Source organism: Phascolarctos cinereus, unplaced genomic scaffold (assembly GCF_003287225.1).
Source record: "Phascolarctos cinereus isolate Bilbo 61053 unplaced genomic scaffold, phaCin_HiC Scaffold_1;HRSCAF=81, whole genome shotgun sequence".
Taxonomy (NCBI): Eukaryota; Metazoa; Chordata; class Mammalia; order Diprotodontia; family Phascolarctidae; genus Phascolarctos; species Phascolarctos cinereus.
The window spans coordinates 241,588,314-241,608,047 of record NW_027555514.1 but is presented as its reverse complement, the minus strand read 5'-3'; the positions used below and the strand labels follow the sequence as shown (position 1 = coordinate 241,608,047).

General features: G+C 36.2%; 1 protein-coding gene across 1 annotated transcript in view; it reads left to right on the top strand.

Annotated features, from left to right (window-relative positions):
• CAPS2 (calcyphosine 2) overlaps positions 1–19,734 on the top strand; it is a 59,334-nt gene that overhangs the window by 21,391 nt on the left and 18,209 nt on the right. The window contains exons 11-15 of the mRNA XM_020968900.2: positions 333–428; positions 513–606; positions 5,685–5,803; positions 6,974–7,050; positions 15,238–15,392. Of these exons, the coding sequence (XP_020824559.1) occupies positions 333–428; positions 513–606; positions 5,685–5,803; positions 6,974–7,050; positions 15,238–15,392 (541 nt within the window). The remainder of the gene's footprint in view (positions 1–332; positions 429–512; positions 607–5,684; positions 5,804–6,973; positions 7,051–15,237; positions 15,393–19,734) is intronic.

The following is a 19,734-nucleotide window of genomic DNA, read 5'->3' as shown; positions in this document are numbered from 1 at the left end:
TTTTCTTAAATGAGAGGATATTAAAACATTTTAACAAGATGATTTCAAGGCAAACTGGAACACTTACATTTAAAAAAACTATGTATTATTCTTGTGAAATCATAAATATTGTTGTTTTTCACCCTTTATTTTGGATGTTTATTTAAATTTAATTTTCCTTTCAATGTTTTGGATAACATCATAATCTTCAGTGATAAGAAGAATTTGGCTTAAGATATATTTTTGGTTTTATCTTGCCATTTTGATTTGTTAGCTAAGGTTTGCATTTCCACTTACTTGACTTTGAAATAGATTCAGTTAACTAAAAAACTAATAATTTTCAACTCACCCAGGAATGGACGTGATGCTTGTAGAGAGCTGATGGGATTCTTCTTTGCACATGACAAGTCACTTACCATATACGAGTATCGACAGTTTGGCAGCAATAGGTAAATGCCATAACTTTCTAGTCATTTTAAAGATAATTTTGAAAGAAATGTCATAATGTCAAGATTTTCTGATTTAATTTCTAGAACAAGTGCACTTCCCTTTATTTATAAAGGCATTTATAGTCATCAATATGGACGAAGAAAAGGCAAACAGTATCAACTTCAAGACTTTTATGTTGTAAGTATTATTTTTAAAATATTGAATGTCAGTTTAGCTGCTGTTTGCTTCATTGGGGTGGATGATGCAGAAGACCACACAAGAGGAAATGAGATTAAATTAGGCCAGAAGTGAGTGTGATAGAAGACAAGGAGCAATTTAAAAATTATAGCTAATTTCATTGTCTTTTTATGTTTTTAACTGGTAGAGGTGGGGAACTTGTGGCCTCAGGCCACATGTGGCCCTCTAGGTCCTCAAGTGTGGCCCTTTGACTGAACTTGGCTGCACTTGAGGACCTAGAGGCCACAAGTTCCCCACCTTTGCAAGACTCCCTTCATAAGTACAGACAGTTTTGTGGTTTTGTGTGGCTCAAACTATGCAGCTGGAGACCACTAGTCCGATGATGAGTGTCTCTGAACTTTGGCTAATTCTTGACCAATAGACATGCAGTCAAAATAGTTCCTGCTGTAAAGAAGCTTACAAATTAATGAAGACAACATGAAACCACTGTGTACAAACAAGACATAGTATATTAAGCTTCTCTTTGTGTAGCTTTAAGCTTAACTAGCGTAAAACTACACTGACTTTGACATACCCTGTGTAATGGATAAATTAGAGATAATCTCAGAGAGAAGGCGCTAGAAATTGAGGATTGGGAAAGGCTTATGTAGAAGGCAAGTTTTTAGCTGAGACTTGAAGAAAGCCAAGGAAATCAGGAGGTGGAGATGAGGAGAAAGACATGGGGGACAGCCAGTGAAAATTCTTGGACTTGGGAGATGCAGCATCTTATTTGAAAAACGGTAAGCAGGCTCCTGTCACTGAATTGTAGATTATATGGAAAGCAGTAAGGTATAAGAAAACTGGAGAGATAGTAGAAGACCAGGGTTTTAACTGCCAAGCAGAAAATTTTATATTTGATCCTTAAGGTAGTTGGGAGACATTGGAGTTTATTAAATGGATGAGAGAGACATGATAAGGCTTGTGCATTAGCAAAATTGAGAGGAGGCTGGATTGTAGTGGGGAGAGACTCAAGAACTTTTTCAGGATTGGTACTTCAAGTCTTCCCAGTTTCCTTCTTTGATGGACTATTTGTGCTCAATCTGTAGTAGAGCCTTTTGAGCTTGTGTTGGTCTGATTGGGCACAGTTGGACACACTATACCTTGACTCCAACACAGTCATATCACTTTGGTCCTCTTTGAGAAGGAAGGACAACAAGCAACCAGTTTCCTGTAGGTTACCGTCCAGAGCTAGCGCTTGCCTAGTGAAACCTTCAGGAACCCAGGGTCACGTCTATATGAAAAAAAAATATTGATTGCACACAATTGTTTGCATGTTATCTTCTCCATTTGGATGTGAGCTCCTTGAGGGCAGAATTGTCTGTTTTTTAAATGTTTCTCTCTGTGTATATGCATGTATATATACATACATACTCTTTAAAAACAATACTACATGATAGGAGTATTATTTATAAGGTTTTTATATATATATATATGTATGTATGTATGTATGTATACATATTTGCATACTCTTTAAAAGACAACTGTGCCTGGCAGAAGTATTACATATAATTTACATGTGTGTATATGGGTATATACATACATGTATATATTTAAAAACATAATAAGATAGTAACTAATTGCTCTATTTGTGTACCTTTCTCTATTTTCCATACCTTCCTCGGTGCCCCTCTTAAAATGCTTTGATTTCATTCTTTTTTTCATGTCTATCATTACCCAACAAGTCAACCTCCCCCTGCTTAGTAAAAGCCCCTCCCTTATAACAAATATGTGTGATCAAGCAAAAGAAATCAATGGTGACTCCCTTCAAAGAAGGGAAAAACCAACCAACCAAAAAAAAAAAACACCAAACCTCTTCCTACTCTGGAAAGTAAGGAAAGCTAAACCTCATCCGACTAACCAAAGTGCCGTCTTTTATATAGTAACATCACCATCTATTGGAACTTTAGGATACTGACTAAAAACATTTAATAACAGGGGAACTTTGTGTTTTTATATCTAAGTTTCGACTCTGTCACTGGGTAGTAGCATGAATGCAGGGAAGTTATGTAGCTTCATGCTGTGCCTGTATCTTCATCTATAAAATAGGGTTTGGAATACTTGCTATCTTCCAGTATTACTGAGGCTCAACTGGAACAAAAATATTATCTAAAGTGTTTTGTAAATGTTAAGATATGATTTAGCATCTTCAATATGGTAGCAGTCACTCACTTAATGATTACTTGGGTTGTTATATTGTTTATATATACAAACTGTGTTCATTGACCTACTTGCCTTTTTTGACTGAGATTTCAATCACCTAGTTTAATAAAGGAACCCATTGGAATAAGTGTATGAATAAGACTGTGATTACAACACCCAATGATTAAATCCAAATCAAATCCAAATCCAAACGCAAACCCAATTACATTACTATATTATTCTTTGATTTTATTCTGTGTGATAAAAACGTTACTAAAATATAATGCAGGAAGTATTCAAAGCACATGTTGATATTAACATTTTATTAGGACTTTTGCTTATATTTTTATAATCTTATGTTTTTGAATACAGAAATTTTTAACCTGGGCTCCATAGACCTCCAAGTGCTCATAGATAGATTTTTTTTGGGGGGGTCTCCAAACTTGAATGGGACAAAAATGACATCTTTATTTCAACATTTTTTTTGCAATCCTATATATTTTGCTGTGTGCATTTAAAAATATTCTGAGAAGCAGCTCATAGGCTTTACTTCCAAAGAGGTCTGTAACAGAAAAAAGTTTAAGGATTCCTGTTCTAACAGAAAAATCTCATGATAATGGCTTTTTATATTTTAATCAAAGTTTCTCAGATTTTTGTACTGTCAGGAAAGTAAAACATTTTCTTATTTGTAATATTATAATTCAGATTCTTTTGGATTACAAAAGGTTCATTTGCTGAAACGTAAACTAGACATTTTAGGAACAATTTTTAAATCTCTCCCTTCCTCCTTGCAAAGAATAAGTAATATAAAGACTATGAGGACGAACTAAGATAATTATGTGAAAAGTTTTGTCTTCACGTTCATGATGTTTTTATTATTGTGTTATCTCAGAACCTGACAAAATTTCTTGGATATTTCATTGGGGGCACATATTTTGAGTTATATAATGAAATATAAAATATTTTTGTAAACTACTGCACAATTTTCTTCAGAAATAAGTCAATTAACAAACATTTATTAAGTACTTACTCTGTGCCAGGCATTATGCTGAGTGCTGGGGATGCAAAGAAAAATAAAAATAGGATCTCTGCCCTCAAAAAAGCTCATATTCTAATAGGAGTGAGGCTGGAGACAACATGTAAACAACTCTATACATGCAAGAGAAACTGGTTGAACTTTAATAAACTGATATTGATGTTACACTGATAAAAATTAATGAAATGGTGACTTTTGAGGGGAAAATCCTTTACATTCCCTTGGGTGACTTTAAAAAATAATAAAAATGAACAAGACTCCTAAGCAGATTTAGCACACTTTTTAATCATTGTTTTTGTTTTTTTGTTTTTTTTTTTGGTGAGGGCATTTGGGGTTAAGTGACTTGCTCAGAGTCACACCATGTTATGTGTTTGAGGCCAGATTTGGACTCAAGTCCTCCTGACTCCAGGGCTGGTGCTCTAACCACTGTGCCACCTAACTGCTCCCAATTTTTTTTTTGAGGGGGGTTGTTTTTTTGGCTAGGCAATGGGGTTAAGTGACTTGCCCAGTGTCACACAGCTTATGAAAAATAAACTTTCTCACATTTCTCTCCCTTATTTTTAGTGAGGCAGTTGGGGTTAAGTGACTTGCCCAGGGTCACACAGCTGGTAAGTTTCAAGTGTCTGAGGCTGGATTTGAACTCAGGTCCTTCTGACTTGAAGGCCAGAGCTCTATCTACTGTACCACCTAACTGCCCCGGTTCTTTAAAGATACATATTTACACCCAAAAGGTGATATGCGCTTAATCCTACAATCCTGTTATTTCTTCTCTCACTTCCTGTTTTATTTGATAGAACAAGATAATCTTGATGAATTGGAACAAACAGTCATTTATTTACTTATTGCTGAGAGACCTTATGGTATAGAAGAGAGCCAGGAAGACCTGGGTTCAAGTCCCATCTTGAACACATACTGGCTGTGCAACTCTTGAAAAGTCACTTAACTTACTCATGCCCCAGGGAACTCTAAAATTATAAGTTGCAGAGCAGATGCTATCCGCATTGGTAGAGTTTTCTTATTTGGGAGTTCCCTATGGTAATGAATTCATAGGTCCAGTCCCTAGTTCTGTTTTGATTACTAGTTAGCTCATGTGCTCCTAAAGTTGTGTTAATCTAGTGCCTTGTGTACAATGGAGGCTTAATAATTGTTCGGTGAATAAATGAGGTTAAAGTTTCAGTTCTGATATATCCGTCATCACAGAAAGAAACTTGGTGTTTGACCATGGACTACCCACTAACCCCTTTATATAAGTTTCACCATCTTGAGCTTCTAATCATTAAGAGGGTGGTGAAAGGTGTGGAGAGTTAATAGCAAAATCTACCATCACTTAAAACACATGGCTATGGCTCATTAATGCCATTTCTATGTATTGGAAAAGTCACATTATATGATGAACTGAGTTTTCCTTTGGCGTGAACAGTTCAGTTATTTATTTTGAGCAAAAAAAAAGTCACTTTGGTTTCATTATTTATTTAACCGGATGGCATTTAAAGATGAATTCTCCCATTTCTTGTAGGAAATTTATAGAATTAACCAAAATCTACATGGTTGTCCTGTGACATACTTTATTTTTTCTGTTCCCCCCCCCCCGCCCCGAGGCAATGGGATTAAGTGACTTGCCCAGAGTCACACAGCTAATGAGTGTTATGTGTCTGAGGTCACATTTGAACTCAGGTCCTCCTGAGTCCAGGGCCAGTGCTCTATCCCCTGCACCACCTAGCTGCCCCTCCCATGACATACTTTTTTGGCATTATTAAAATATTCTGTGCTAAGTATCATGCAATATTAAGCTAGTAGTCTTGAGACTCTTTGTAGGCTATGTGCTTCATAGCTGCAAATCATTTCTTTTTGTCATTATCTTCAGGGTGCTAACTTGACATTTTTGAGTTCTTATCATCTTAGTCTTCCAGAAAGCATAAAAGAAAATCCATTAATTACTCTTCGAATCACACATGTTGATCAGCTAACTTTCGATAGTCTCAGGTGAGTTCCAGACCACTTTTTCATTTAGAGAGTACAATGGGAGAAGAACAATATAGGTCATGAATAACCTTAAATTATCATTCTTTGTTCCAAAGAGTCTTAATGTTTAGGTCATTTAACAACCCCAAAACATTACACAGTCTATATTTTTACATCATATTTTATACAATATTATGCATGTTATGTGTAAGTGGAGGAAAGGTAGTGGCAAGTAAATAATAGAAAATAGATAAGAAATAAATTTTAAGAAGAAATTTAAGATCTTGTTTATCTTAGCCTTTGAATTTTATTACATTATCAAGATAATAAAAATTTTAAATCATATTATTTCATTGATGGCAGAAACTAATACATTTGAAATGATATTTGAGCATTATAAACATAACAAAATAACTTGGATTTTGTATTTTGGTCACTTTATACAATAATAATTCCTTACTTTAATTTATTGGTGTGAATAATGAATCCTTGGAAGTAGTAGCATGTATTTGAATCAAATTCAAATTTAAAGTTAAAATTATATAACATATTTATAAATATTAAAATACATAATAAATAATAACAATTATATAAAAAAGGTAATTGGTTCTAAACCAGTGGAAATATGAGGTGCAAACTTGAATAATGTGACCACTTCAGGGGATTTGTTATTCACACTAATTAGGATCTAGCTGTACTTTATTGTATTTTTGTTACTGTAGCATTTGTTTGTAATTACAATCCTGCTTTAACTAAATATCAAAGTATTGTAGATGTTACTATTAGGTTATTAAATTATTAAAATGTATACAATGAAATCCAAATTTTATTTATATTCATGCTCATGATAAATGTAACCCATCAAAAATTTTGTCCTTTTTCCAGATATTTTAATTTTATGCTTGTTTTTTCCTTACAAAAAGATTTACTGCTTCATAAATGCAAATTCATTGAAAATATCATTGAAGCAACTTTTTAAAAATGAACAGAACATTTGAAAGAGGCTCTTGTTAGATTTTATAATTTTAGCTCTTGATTGAGGAAAATCCATTCTCTTGTATGATTGGAAGCTTTCTTTTTCTTGAGAGCAAAAAATGACTTGTATAGATTCAGAGAAGTTCTGAAAGGAGGACTGAGGCCTTTACCGGAGGCAAGAATCTCCTCTAACTTTTACAAATATTCTAATTGCAGAAAAAAAATTATGGAAAATGGAGATGGTTTGACTGAACAAGAAGCCAGTGACAGAAGTATCTTCAAGAATATACAAGGTTTGTATAACTACTGCCTTTCTGTATTTTACTTAAATATTTAGTCTCCTTACCACTCATAAATGGGCATTTCTACATGTTTTCAAGGTCATGGGATAATAGGATCTTAGCTTTAGAGCAGGAAGGACCTTATAAGTTATCAGGTCAAACTCCATCATTTTGCAGAGGAAACAGAGGCCCAGATAGGTGAAATTATTTATTTTCCCACAACACAGATTGTGTATAGCAGAGTTGTAATTTGAACCCCGGTCTTCCATTCCAAAACTGTTACTTTCTCCCTTGTGTCTCAGTGTCATCTGTTCCTTCCTTCATTCCTTCCTTCCTTCCTTCCTTCTTTCCTTCCTTCCTTCTTTTCTTCCTTCCCTTTTCTTTCCCCCTTCCTTTTACTTTCCCTTTCTCTTTTTACCTTTCCCTTCCTTTTTCTCTTCCCTTCTTTTCCTTTCCTTTCCCTTCCCTTCCCTTTTTCTTTTGCTAATTGTGTGTGGGTGTATCTTTCTTCTTCCTTACAGTATTTATCATCATGACAGTTATATTTAACCGAATGGCAGAATTATATGAAAGTATGAGTTTGTGAAATCTATCAGCTACTAGAACATATGGTTGAAAAACGTATTGAGTGAAACGTAGACTATTTTTGGTAAGGAAGTTTGACCTTACTTTATGCATTATTCACTTTGCCAGTAAATTGTATAACAGCATGGTGTAGTGAGTGGAGTAGGAGCCAGAAGACCTGGCTGGATTCTAAACTTGTTTTTGTTGCTTTTATTAACACTATGAGGTTGGACATTTCTTTAAGGCCCAATGTTCTCATCCCAATGCTCCCACTCATCTGTAAAATAGGAATAATGATATCTGTTCTATTTGTCTTATGAGAGACAAATGAAATAATAGATATGGTAGAATGGGGTAAATTATCTCACAAAAAAACAGAAAAGAAAAGGCTCCTACAGTGGAGGGGAAACAGGGGAAGGTGAGAGGGAGTGATTGAATCTTATTCTCATAGGATTTGGCTTAAGGAGGGAATAATATACACACTCAATTGGGTATGGAAATCTGTCTTACCCTACTGGAAAATAGGAAGAGAAGGGGACAAGAGAGCAGGGGGATGATAGAGAGGAGGGAAGATTGGGCAAGGGGGTAATCAGAAGCAAACACTTCTGAGGAAGGACAGGGTCAAAAGAAAGAATAGAATAAATGGGGGGGCGGGGTAGGATTAAGGGAAATAGAGTTACTTTTTCACAACATAACTACTATGGAAGTGTTTTGCATGACTGCGCATGTATAACCTATATTGAGTTGCTTGCCTTTTCAATGAGGGTGGGTGGGAAGGGAGGAAGGGAGAAAATTTGGAACCCAAAGTTTTAAAAACACATGTTTAAAAAAATGTTTTCACATACAACCGGGAAATAAGAAATATGGAAAATGGGGTACAGAAATCTATCCTGTCCTACAGGAAAGTAGAAGGGGAAGGGGATAAGAGAAAGGGGGGAGAGATAGAAGGGAAGGCAGACTAGGGGAAGGGATATTCAGAATGCATGCCATCTTGGGGTGGGGGGAGGGGTGAGATGGGGTGAGAATTTGACCTCAAAATCTTGTGGAAGTAAATGTTGAAAACTATAAATAAATAAATAAATTAAAAAAAATAATAGATATGAAAGTTCCTTGAAAACTACAGAGTATTACTCACACATAAGGTAGTATTATTATATATACACAAAGATCCAATTTTTGTCATATACTGAGTAGGTGAGTGAGCAAATCATTTGACCTCTCAGTGAAGAAGATAGTTCTCTAAGACTCTGAGTTACAAAGTATGTACTTATTTGCATTGGTGAGGAGAGTTTGCTCATTGAAAATTCCTGATATTAATAAAATTGTAACTTTAGTACAGTTAACGTGTATAGCAAATATGGGGGGGAGGAGATATAGTTGAATACATAATAAAAATCATACTAAGCCCTAACAGTCACTTCAAAGTATACCCTCCCTTTGTCATTGATCAATCATCAAACATGTTAAGCACCTATTATGTTCTAGGCACTGGGATACAAGTAAAATAGTTGAATTAATCCCTATTTGCAAGGAGTTGTTCTAGTAGGAAAGAGAAGTAGATAAATACAGAAAAGAATCTTATAATGTACATAACACACAAACACATATAATAAGTATATATATATATATATATATATATATATATATATATATATATAACATATAAATAACAGGTAGTTAAATAGAAGGTAGTTTAGTAGGAAGTCTTTGAGTGCATTCAGTTGTCCCACTGTAAGAAAAGTTTATCAATGGAAATTGTCCATGTGATCAGTATATACCCATTAGACAGTAGAATGCTTTAAAGTATTTCACACGTTGGAATTTTCTTTGACTCATTAACATTTAAGAAGCCATCCTGCCTATGGAATGCTATTCCAGATATCCAGTTATTGCACTGTTCCAGATATCCAGTTACAAGGTTATTACACTTATACAACTCAGAACTTCAGAGGTTCTTATAGGGATCTTAGAGGTCCACTTTCTGACCAATGGTTGAGTCTCCTTTCCAGTCTACCAAACAAATGTTTCCTTAGCCTCTTTAACATCTCCAATGTCATTTCTACCTTCATGACATCTCAGTATTTCAGTAATATCTCTCACTTCTTTTAAATTATTCAACCAGCAGCACAGTTTAGACACCTATCACTACTATTCTGAACTATTGGAATAGCTTCCTAATTGTTCTTCTTGCCCCAAGTATCTCCTTATTCTAATCCTCTACACGGCTGCCAATGTGATTTTTACTAAAGTGCATATCTGACTATGTCTCTGTCCACATATCTGATCATGAATCTACCCCATTCAAGCACCAGAGGCTATGACCTCTATAATTCTTTGACTGTCATTTAAAGCCTTATACATCTGTTCCCAACCAGCCTTTCTAGCCTTATTCTCCTTCACGCATGCATATTTATAGTCCAGTCACACTGTCTTTATTACTGGTCCTCTCAAGGCACTCCATCTCCCATCTACATGGCTTTGCATCGGCTGTCTCTCATTCCTGAAATGCACTGTCTCCTCACCTTTACTTCTTGGAATCTCTAACTTCCTTCAAGACTCAGGTCAAGTACCATATGCTACATGATATCCTTTCTGACTGTACCAGCTGCTAGTGCTTTCCTCTCCCAACTATCTTGTATTTATTTTGTATAGACGTCTACGTGTATATGTTGTTTCCTATCACTAGGCTGTAAAGACTTGGAGGGCAGGGACTATTTCACTTTTTGTTTTTGTACCCCAAGTGATTAGTACAGTGCCTGGTATATAGTGGGCACTTAATCATATTTTTGATTGCTTGATAGCTCACTTCTTTAGGAGGCAGTTCTTTCTATTTTTGGACATCATAAATTGCTGTGGAGTTTGTTTTTTTAATCTTTAGTGAGTCAAAATATGCCTTCCTGTAACTTCTACCCATGAAGATACATATACGTATAACCACTTGTCCATATATAAAGTTTTCAAATACTGCAAGGAAGCTCTTGTTTCCTTACTAAGAGACAGCTTTCTACCATAACAAGAGCATGAGGTTTGAATTCGAGTTTCCATTCCATTTCTGCTATGTACTATCTATAACTTTGAGGCTGTCTCTTAAACTCTTGGGTCTATAGTTTTCTCATTTACAAAATAGATAGACTTATTGTACTTAATTTCCACATGTTCAGGTGTTAGCAAGGTGTTCATTTTCTTCAGGAAGGTGGAGCTCCTCCTGTTTGAGGCTCATCTGAGTTGGAAGAATAGACAGAGACTTGAACTGTCACTGTTTGGTAAATGAGACCAAGTGTAAATAAATAAATAGAACTGTTCAACTCTTAGCACAGTGTCTGCAACAGAGTTAGTGCTAAATGATTGTTGTCCGTCAGCATCCAAGAGGAGCAAAATGACATCACTATGTTGGGATCAAGGTTCAGTGCGTCTGACTGTGGCTAATCAGAACAATATGAACTTGGAAGGCTCTACCACAGGTCAGGCACAAATAGTCCATATGAACATTTGAAGTTGATATAGCTCTAAATTTGTGCATCTCACATTTCTTTTGAGCTACTGCAATTCTGCTTTGCTTATAGAGCACGCCACCTTCTTTGAAGTGGGCATGCCATGCTGGGTGGTTCTTTTCCAGTATTGCCCGTGTTTCACAATTGATTCCAAAGTTCTTTAGAGAGACCTTGAGAGTGTTCTTGTACCACTTCTTCTGACTTCCACGTTAGTTCTCCAGTCTAGCCACATTGTTTGAATGCCAGATGTATGTTTGCCTAAAAGCCCATTCTATAGAAAACTCACAAAAGGCAAGTGCTCCCATGGAGGTCAGAAGAAGTGATACAAGATGCTTAATAAATGTTTATTGATTGATTAATTAATATATTCCATAAGTGAGAGAAGGCAAAGAAGGAAAAAATGGTCATTTCTGACTGCTTATTTCTGAGAAGAGGAAGATGACACAAGACTTTATACAGGAGGTTTCATTGGAACCAGATCTTCCAGGGTGGGTAAGTTCATCAAGTAAAAAAGGTGTAAAGGATAGATATTTGAGGTTTATGGAACAGTGTAGACAGAGTTATAGATGTAGGAAAGTATAGGACACATCAAGGAAGCAGTGAGTAATCTGGTTTAGATGAAGCTTTAAATATGGGCAGAGGGGCAAGAGTGTGAAATAAGCTGGAAATTTAAGGCAGCACCACACTGAGGAGAGACTTGAGTGGTAGAACTTTTAAAAAAAAGCTTTGAATTTTATTAATTAGGCTATAGGGAATCATTGAAGGGTTTTGAGGTATGTGATGATATTAGTAAATCTATGCTTCAGGAAGATTAATCTGGCAGAGCTAAAGAGGAGTGGGAAAAAGATGTTTTCTGAATTAGTTTGTATTTCAATTTCCCAATGACCCTTTTCTCTACTTTTATTTTAGTTCTGAATATCATATCATTATTGTCTTAGATATTTTTCTTTGATGTTTTTTGTTTTTATATCACATTTATTTCCCAGTATATCTTCCCTAATCATTTTTTTCCTCAGAGTTGTTTCTTTCTTTCTTTTTTCTTCTTTTTTCCAGCATTTATTGCATAGTGTGCTTGTGAGGTTTTCCAGTCTTTGTTAAATAATGTTAGACATAGTGATGGACAATCTTCAATTCTCACTAAAATTGATAGTAAACGTGACATTTTGCCTTTTCATTGTCTACAAGCCATTTCACTTCTATTTTCATAGGTGCTAAAGAACCAGAGGAGGTAATATTTTTGAAGCTTATTATTTTCTCCCTAAGATCCTGACTCTCTTTTCTTTTTTTATATATAAATTTATTTATTTTTAGTTTTCAACATTTACTTCCACAAGATTTTGAATTCCAAATTTTCACCCCATCTTGCCCCTCCTCCCACCCCAAGACGGCATGCATTCTGAATACCCCTTCCCTTAGTCTCCCCTTCCTTCTGTTTCTCCCCCCGCTTCTCTTATCCCTTTCCCCTTCTATTTTCCTGTAGGGCAGGATAGATTTCTGTACCTCATTTCCTATATTTCTTTTTCCCAGTTGCATGTGGAAACATTTTTTTTAAACATGTGTTTTTACAATTTTGGGTTCCAAATGTTCTCCCTTCCTCCCACCCCACCCACTCTCATTGAAAAGGCAAGCAACTCAACACAGGCCATACATATGCAGTTATGCAAAACACTTCCACAGTAGGCATGTTGTGAAAAACTAACTCTATTTCCCTTAATCCTATCCTGCTCCCCCTATTTATTCTATTCTTTCTTTTGACCCTGTCCCTCCTCAGAAGTACTTCCTTCTGATTACCCCTTTCCCAATCTGCCCTTCTCTCTATCACCCCCCTGCTCTCTTGTCCCCTTCCTCCCCTATTTTCCTGTAGGGTAAGACAGATTTCCATACCCAATTGAGTGTGTATGTTATTCCCTCCTTAAGCCAAATCCTATGAGAATAAGATTCCCTCATTTCCTCTCACCTTCCCCTTCTCCAGTGTAAGAACCTTTTCTTCTCTGTTTTGTGTGAGATAATGTACCCCATTCTACCTCTCCCTTTCTCCTCCTAGTATAATCCTCTCTCACCCTTTAATTTTATTCTCCAGATATCACCCCTTCATCTTCAACTCACCCTGTGCCCTCTATCTATCTATCTATCTATCTATCTATCTATCTATCTATCTATCTGTCTGTCTGTCCATACATATAATTTTTTCCCTCCCACTACCCTAATACTGACAAAGGTCTCATGAGTTATAAATATCATCTTTCCATGTAGGAATGTAAACAGTTCAGCCTTAATAAGTCTCTTATGATTTCTCATTCCTGTTTACCTCTTCATGTTCCACTTGAGTCTTGTATTTGAAAGTCAAATTTTCTATTCAGCTAGAGTTATTTCTTATAATAAGGGATATATATATATATATATATATATATATATATATATATATATATATTTTAAACCAGCAAAACCAATTCATCAACCAAGTCTACGTTCTGACTGCATATAAAGAAAAATTGCATTAAAGGAGTGTTGATATTTTGACAGGATTGGGAACATCGTTTTGGCAGGTGGATAAGAAAGAAAACAGACTTCCATGTTAGACAGATTTTAAATAGGTTCTAAGAGTGTTTCATTTAATAGGAGCATCTCATGGAAAAGGGGCTGATACCCCTCTTTTGGTTATGTGCTGTTTATTAGGCATCATTTAAAATTTTGATTCCTCACATTTTATTTTGCCTTTGCATTCTCTATTACAATATTAATTTTTTTCACATCCACACCAAGAACCAGGTCTCTTTCCCTTCCTGAATTAGCTTATAAGTGTGGGATTTATTGTACTCAGTTTCCACATGTTCAAGTGCTAGAAAAGTGTTCATTTGCTTTAGAAAGGTGTGTCTCCTTTTGTTTGAGACTCATCTCAGTTTGGGAGCGATAGTTGGAACGGTGGACAGAGACTTGAACTGTCACCTTTTGGTAAATGAACCCAAGTGTATTCCTTGTTATTATTTATGTGATGAGATACACAGCCATAGATTCATTATCTAAATCAAACCAAGTGTTTTGCCAGTTATAGCTAGCAGTTTCTTTTTCAGTCTTTTACTTTTAACTTGTTAGACAAAATTTGTTAAGAAAGAAATTTATTTGTATCCTATTTCCTGAGGATAAAGTAGCATGTTGACTTAAAGATTAAAGTAAATGAAGTCAACTGGGTATGGAGGAAAAAATGAAGAAACTAAGAACATGACCCTAGATAGATTTTGGCAGGGAAAATTATTTTAAATTCATCCATATCGTCTATCCTTCCAACATGACTGTATAGAAGTAACATTGATTCCTCTCACATAGTAGGTGTGTATAAGTAAATTCTGGTTGACTGATTTAAGGATTTCAAGGTCTTGTAGAACTATCAATACCATCAACATAGCATCATGGATATTCTTTCAAATGACTTGTTTGGGAGCATCCAAGTAGTGAGACTAGAAATGGTAGTATTTGGCCACAAGAGAAAAAAATAGGAGGTTTATACACTGATAAAGCAATCCATTGCTTTTTTTTCACCTTTCCTTCTCCAAACCATACAATAAAACTTCTGCCACAGGGTGGTGCTACAGTTCTGGTTTATTTGCTAGATGGCTTAACTGAGCCTCTGTAGTAAAAATGTGGTATCCTTCAAACTTTGCAAACAGGTACCTTACTTCAGTAGTATAGAAATAGTCAACAGTTAGCCAGTGTGGGCAGTGACTGCTATTATCTATAAGTCTGTATGTCCCTTTGGCTTCATATAATATCAGGCTAGGTAACACAGTGGGCAGAGCTCTGGGCCTGGAGTTAGGAAGACCTAAGTTCAAATATGGCCTCAGAAACTTATTAGCTGTGTGAGCCATGGCAAGTCACTCTACCTCTTCTTGCCTCAGTTTCCTCTTCTGTAAGATGGGGATAATAATTGCACCTACCTCCCAGGGTTGTTGTGAGGATGAAATGAGACAATAATAAAAAAATACTGGCACACAGTAAGTGCCATATAAATGTCAACTATTATTATTTACTCTCTATATGGGTTACTCTGACCATGTCATTTTCATGTGGAAAAAAAAGTCAACTCCAATTTGATTTATTCCTGAATAAAGAGTTTAGTTTTCATTTTCTCTCTTTTCTTGTTGAACAGATCTATTAAGAGAGAAATTACATGAAAGAGCTGTTCGTATTCTAACAGGATTGGGAAAATACTTCCGGCATTTGGACAAGAAAAGGAATGGTCTTCTCTGTAAGGAGGATTTTAAACAGGCCCTAAAAGTATTTCACTTAGAGGTGCCTGAAAAGGTATGTCCAGCAGAAATGCAGTTTGCATTCCTTCTTTTGGGATCTGTGTAGTTTTGGGACATCTTTGTCTTTCTTAGACTCATTCTCTTCTTCAATTCTCCCACTTGCTTGATCAAATTGGTAAAACAAGACAAAACGAAACAAAAAAACCGTCTTTGTTATTCCTTTGGAGAAATCCCTCCTTTCCATACCTTGCCATTTTCAGTACTATCTAGTTCAGTCCCTCATGACCTCCATACTTCGACTATTGCAATCTCCTTCCTAACTGACCTCTGACTCCAGGCTTTCCCCAGAAGGCTCTCTTGCTATTCTTTCCCTGGATTCACCTTGATCAACAATTCCTTGGTAAATATTCAGTGCCTCCCTCTCTCCTGCCTCATCGACTATTGCTTTTTGGGTCTAGAATCCCAAGCCCTTTGCTATTTGGTTCCATCTTGCCTTTGTTGCCAAACCTCCCTGTCTCTCCATGCTCTCCACTTTAGCAAAACTGTTCCTACTGTTTCCTAGATATGTCCCATACTTGGAATTCAATTCAGCAAACATTTAGTGCTTGCTGTGTGCTAAGCATCGATATTGGCATTGAACACGGTACAAAATTTAGGTCAGAGGTAGGGGTGGGAAGCCTGCAGCCTCGAGGCTCTGTGCAGCCTTCTAGGTCTATGGGCACAGCTTTTTGACTGAGTCCAAGTTTTACAGAGCATATTCTTTTATTAAGAGGATTTGTTCTGTAAAGTTTGGATTCAGTCAAAAGGCTGTACTTGAGGACCTTGAGGGCTGCATGAGGCCTTGAGGCTGCAGATAGTCACTGCTTTTAGGGAGCTTACTGTCTACTAGAGGAATAAGACACATACACACATAATTCTTATACAGAATAGTACATATAAAAATGTATTCGTGATCTGGCAAAACAAAGTGCAATGTAAAGGTCAAGGGGAAAAGGCTATCTGCAGAGAGAATCAGGAGAGGCCTAATTGAGAAGTTGGCATTTGAGTTAGGCTTTAAAAGGCATGTTGGAATTCAGGAGATGAAGAAGGATGAAGCAGAATTAACCACATTTAATGAGTCATTTCTTCCTCATTTAACTTTGGTGTACTCATCTAGATGCTTAAGGAGAAAAAAAGTGAAGAGGGGAGTAGAAAATGCCAATTTAACTGATGTGTGCAATTCCTCCTGCCCTTCTCTGCAATGCATTCATGTCCTAGGATGGGAGGGAAATGGGAGATGCGAAGCCACTTTTCCATTGTCTTAGATCACCAGGTATCTTACAGAATGAGCTCCTTGCTGTGTGGTTTTAGAATCTCCTCTTTGTCATACCCACAGTCTGTTACTTCACCCCTTTATACTTACTACTGTTCAGCCAAATTGGCCTTCTTAATTTCTTATATATGATTCTCCATCTCCTATTCCCATGCCTCCACCACACCTCAACCATTCACAAAGTTGGTCATACCCTTGGTCTTGCCATCACCCACAAAGGTACCACCTCCCCATTCAAGAATTTCAAAATCCTCTTATCCAACCATAACCTGTTGACTTTTCCTCTCTCTCTCTGCCTTCCCTTACAAAACTTTTTGTCCATATCGTGACCTTCAATCCCTAAATTTACTCCTCAATTCTCTTCTAGGCCATTGTCCCCCCATTAGCCACTCTCTCCTCTTCTCCCTGTCTTGACTTGTTGATGAACCAATTCAACTCTGTACTGTCCTCCTCTCTTGAATCCTTGGCCCCTTTATCATCCTTGGATCATTGCCATCATTTGCTGCCTTCATTCCTATACTGGTGCTGCTGAAGAAATACAACAGGTGTCTCCCATTTCTCTTCTCACTCTCTTAATAAACACTTACAATCCAGCTTCTGACTTTGCCATTTCATTGAAACTGTCCTCTCCAAAGTGACCAGTGATTTATTTGTTGCCAGATTTAATGACCTTTTCTTCAATCCCCATTCCTTTTTGCTTCTCTGTGGCCTTTCACATTTTTTTCACTCTACTCCTCCGTACTGTCTTTTCTTTAGATTTTTCCCTCTTGCCCATCTAACCTTTCCTTCTCAGTCTCCTTTGTTGGATCTTCACCTGAATCACACCTTCTTAACATAAGTACCCCTCAGGATTTTGCCATGGACCCTCCTTTCTTCTCTTCTCCTTCTATAGTATTTCACATGGTGATTTCATCAGCTCCCATGGATTTAAGTACCATATGTATTTTGATGATTCTTAAATCTTCCTATTCTGCCCTAACCTCTCTACCGACCTCCAATCTCACGTTTCCATCTGCCTTTCAGATATCTCAAATGAGATGTCCTAAAGACATCTTAAGTTCGACATATCCAAAACTGAAGTCATTATCTTTCCCTCTAAATCATACTCTCTGCCACTGTCCATACCTTCCCTGTTACTATAGAGGGCAATACCATGCTCCTAGTCCCTCAGACTTACAACCTTGGAAGCATCCTGGATTTATTACTATTTCTCATCCTCCTCCCCATAACTACATGTGTGTGTGTATATATATATATATATACACACACACACACACACACACACACACACATATATGTATATATACACATACATATATAATATATGTATATACACATACATTCATGTTTATACATATGTACATACACTGATAATCACATATATAAAATACATGCATATACTTACAGTATAAACATGTGTTATATAACATAATAACTATAATATGAACATGTAATGTTATATATTGCATTATATATGACACATATTCTGTGGTCAGATACAAGCATGGTATATATAAATATATTTGCATATGTACGCATATGAACACATGTATATAACCTACACATGCATTGCATTTATGCTACACATGTACTTAAATAAATATATGCCTGCATATATTCACATGAATACATGTGATAAAGTATGTACTGTTTGTGTGTTTTCTTTACAGAAAGAATACTTCTTAAAGTCAGGGAATATTTTATTTTTGTCTTTGTATGCCAGCTAGCAGTCAGAACATAGTAGACACCCACTTAATAGATACTTATTAATTGATTGGTTGGGTTGATAAATCTCCTGAGAAAGACAGTGTGAGTTGGCCTTGCCAGTATTCCTGGTCAGCTCAAAGGAGCTATGATATTTTACCTTTGACTTTGTTCTGTCTTTCCACCCAATAAAACAAGAAGAGTCATTTATGGATAGATGAGCTCCTTCTCTAATAACTTCTAGGTGAAACCTTTTCAGGAGTATTCCCTCCCCACTTCCCTATCAATTTTGCAGTTACGTCTTTCTTTGTTTTTATTTTTTTTTATTTTTTATTTTTTTTTGATATGAGTAATTTCTAGTTCCCTCCTCCTGCTCAAAAAGCTCAGCTGGATATTGTGAAATAAAATTTGCATTTAATTGTTTCCTTAGTAACAATCTCAGAATCATCTGCACTCTGACAGAGACTGACTCTATTCCCTTCCTAGCCACAAATGATAACATACTGCATTTTAGGGTGTTGCAAAGGATTTTTCAAGGAGAATTTTGTCTTACACAAGATTTTCACCCAACATGCTGAGTTGAGAACCTGAGCACTGTATCCATTGTGATGGTACCATACAAGGAATAGCTGGAGCAAAGATAGCATTGTGTCCCTTTGGCAAAATTTGGTCATTTTTTCCCTATCTGCTCATGGTTTTACTCTCACGAAAAATTCCCCCGAGTCATCCTGTCGGCTGAGAGGAAGAACAGAATTGTAGAAAACGCCGGATCTTGATGTCAAGATAGGTACATATTCAAGGCCTGGCTCTGGTAATTAAGCAAATTACTTATTTTCTTCAATCTTCAATTTCCTCATCTGGAAAACGGTTATGATAATTATTGTTTTTCTTAAAATATTTAGACAAAAATATTCTATTAATGCATTTGATAGTTTACATCAACTTAATATTTCCTTCTCTTCATTGACCCAATGACAAAGAATAAAACATAAGAGAGGAAAAATAGAATTAAGGTTAAGAGTCAGCAGTACTCTCTGCTGCAGAGAGGTTGAGAATGATCAAAATCAAAGGGGAAAAAATCATTAGATATGGCAATTTGCAGGTAACTAGTTGTATTCAGCAGAGTGGTGGACATGGAGGACTGGGTGCAGGGAACTGAGAGTTGAGTGAGTGGAGGCAACTCTTCATAAGTTTGTCAGTGTAAGGGAATAAAGACATAGGTAAGAGTTCGAGGGGACAAGAAAGAGAGTAGAGTGAATAAATGTTTTAAAGTATAGGTAAGTTGTTGTTCAGTCATTTTTCAGTCATATCCAACTCTTTGTGACCCCATTTGGGGTTTTCTTGGGAAAGATACTGGAGTGGTTTGCCACTCCCTTCTCCA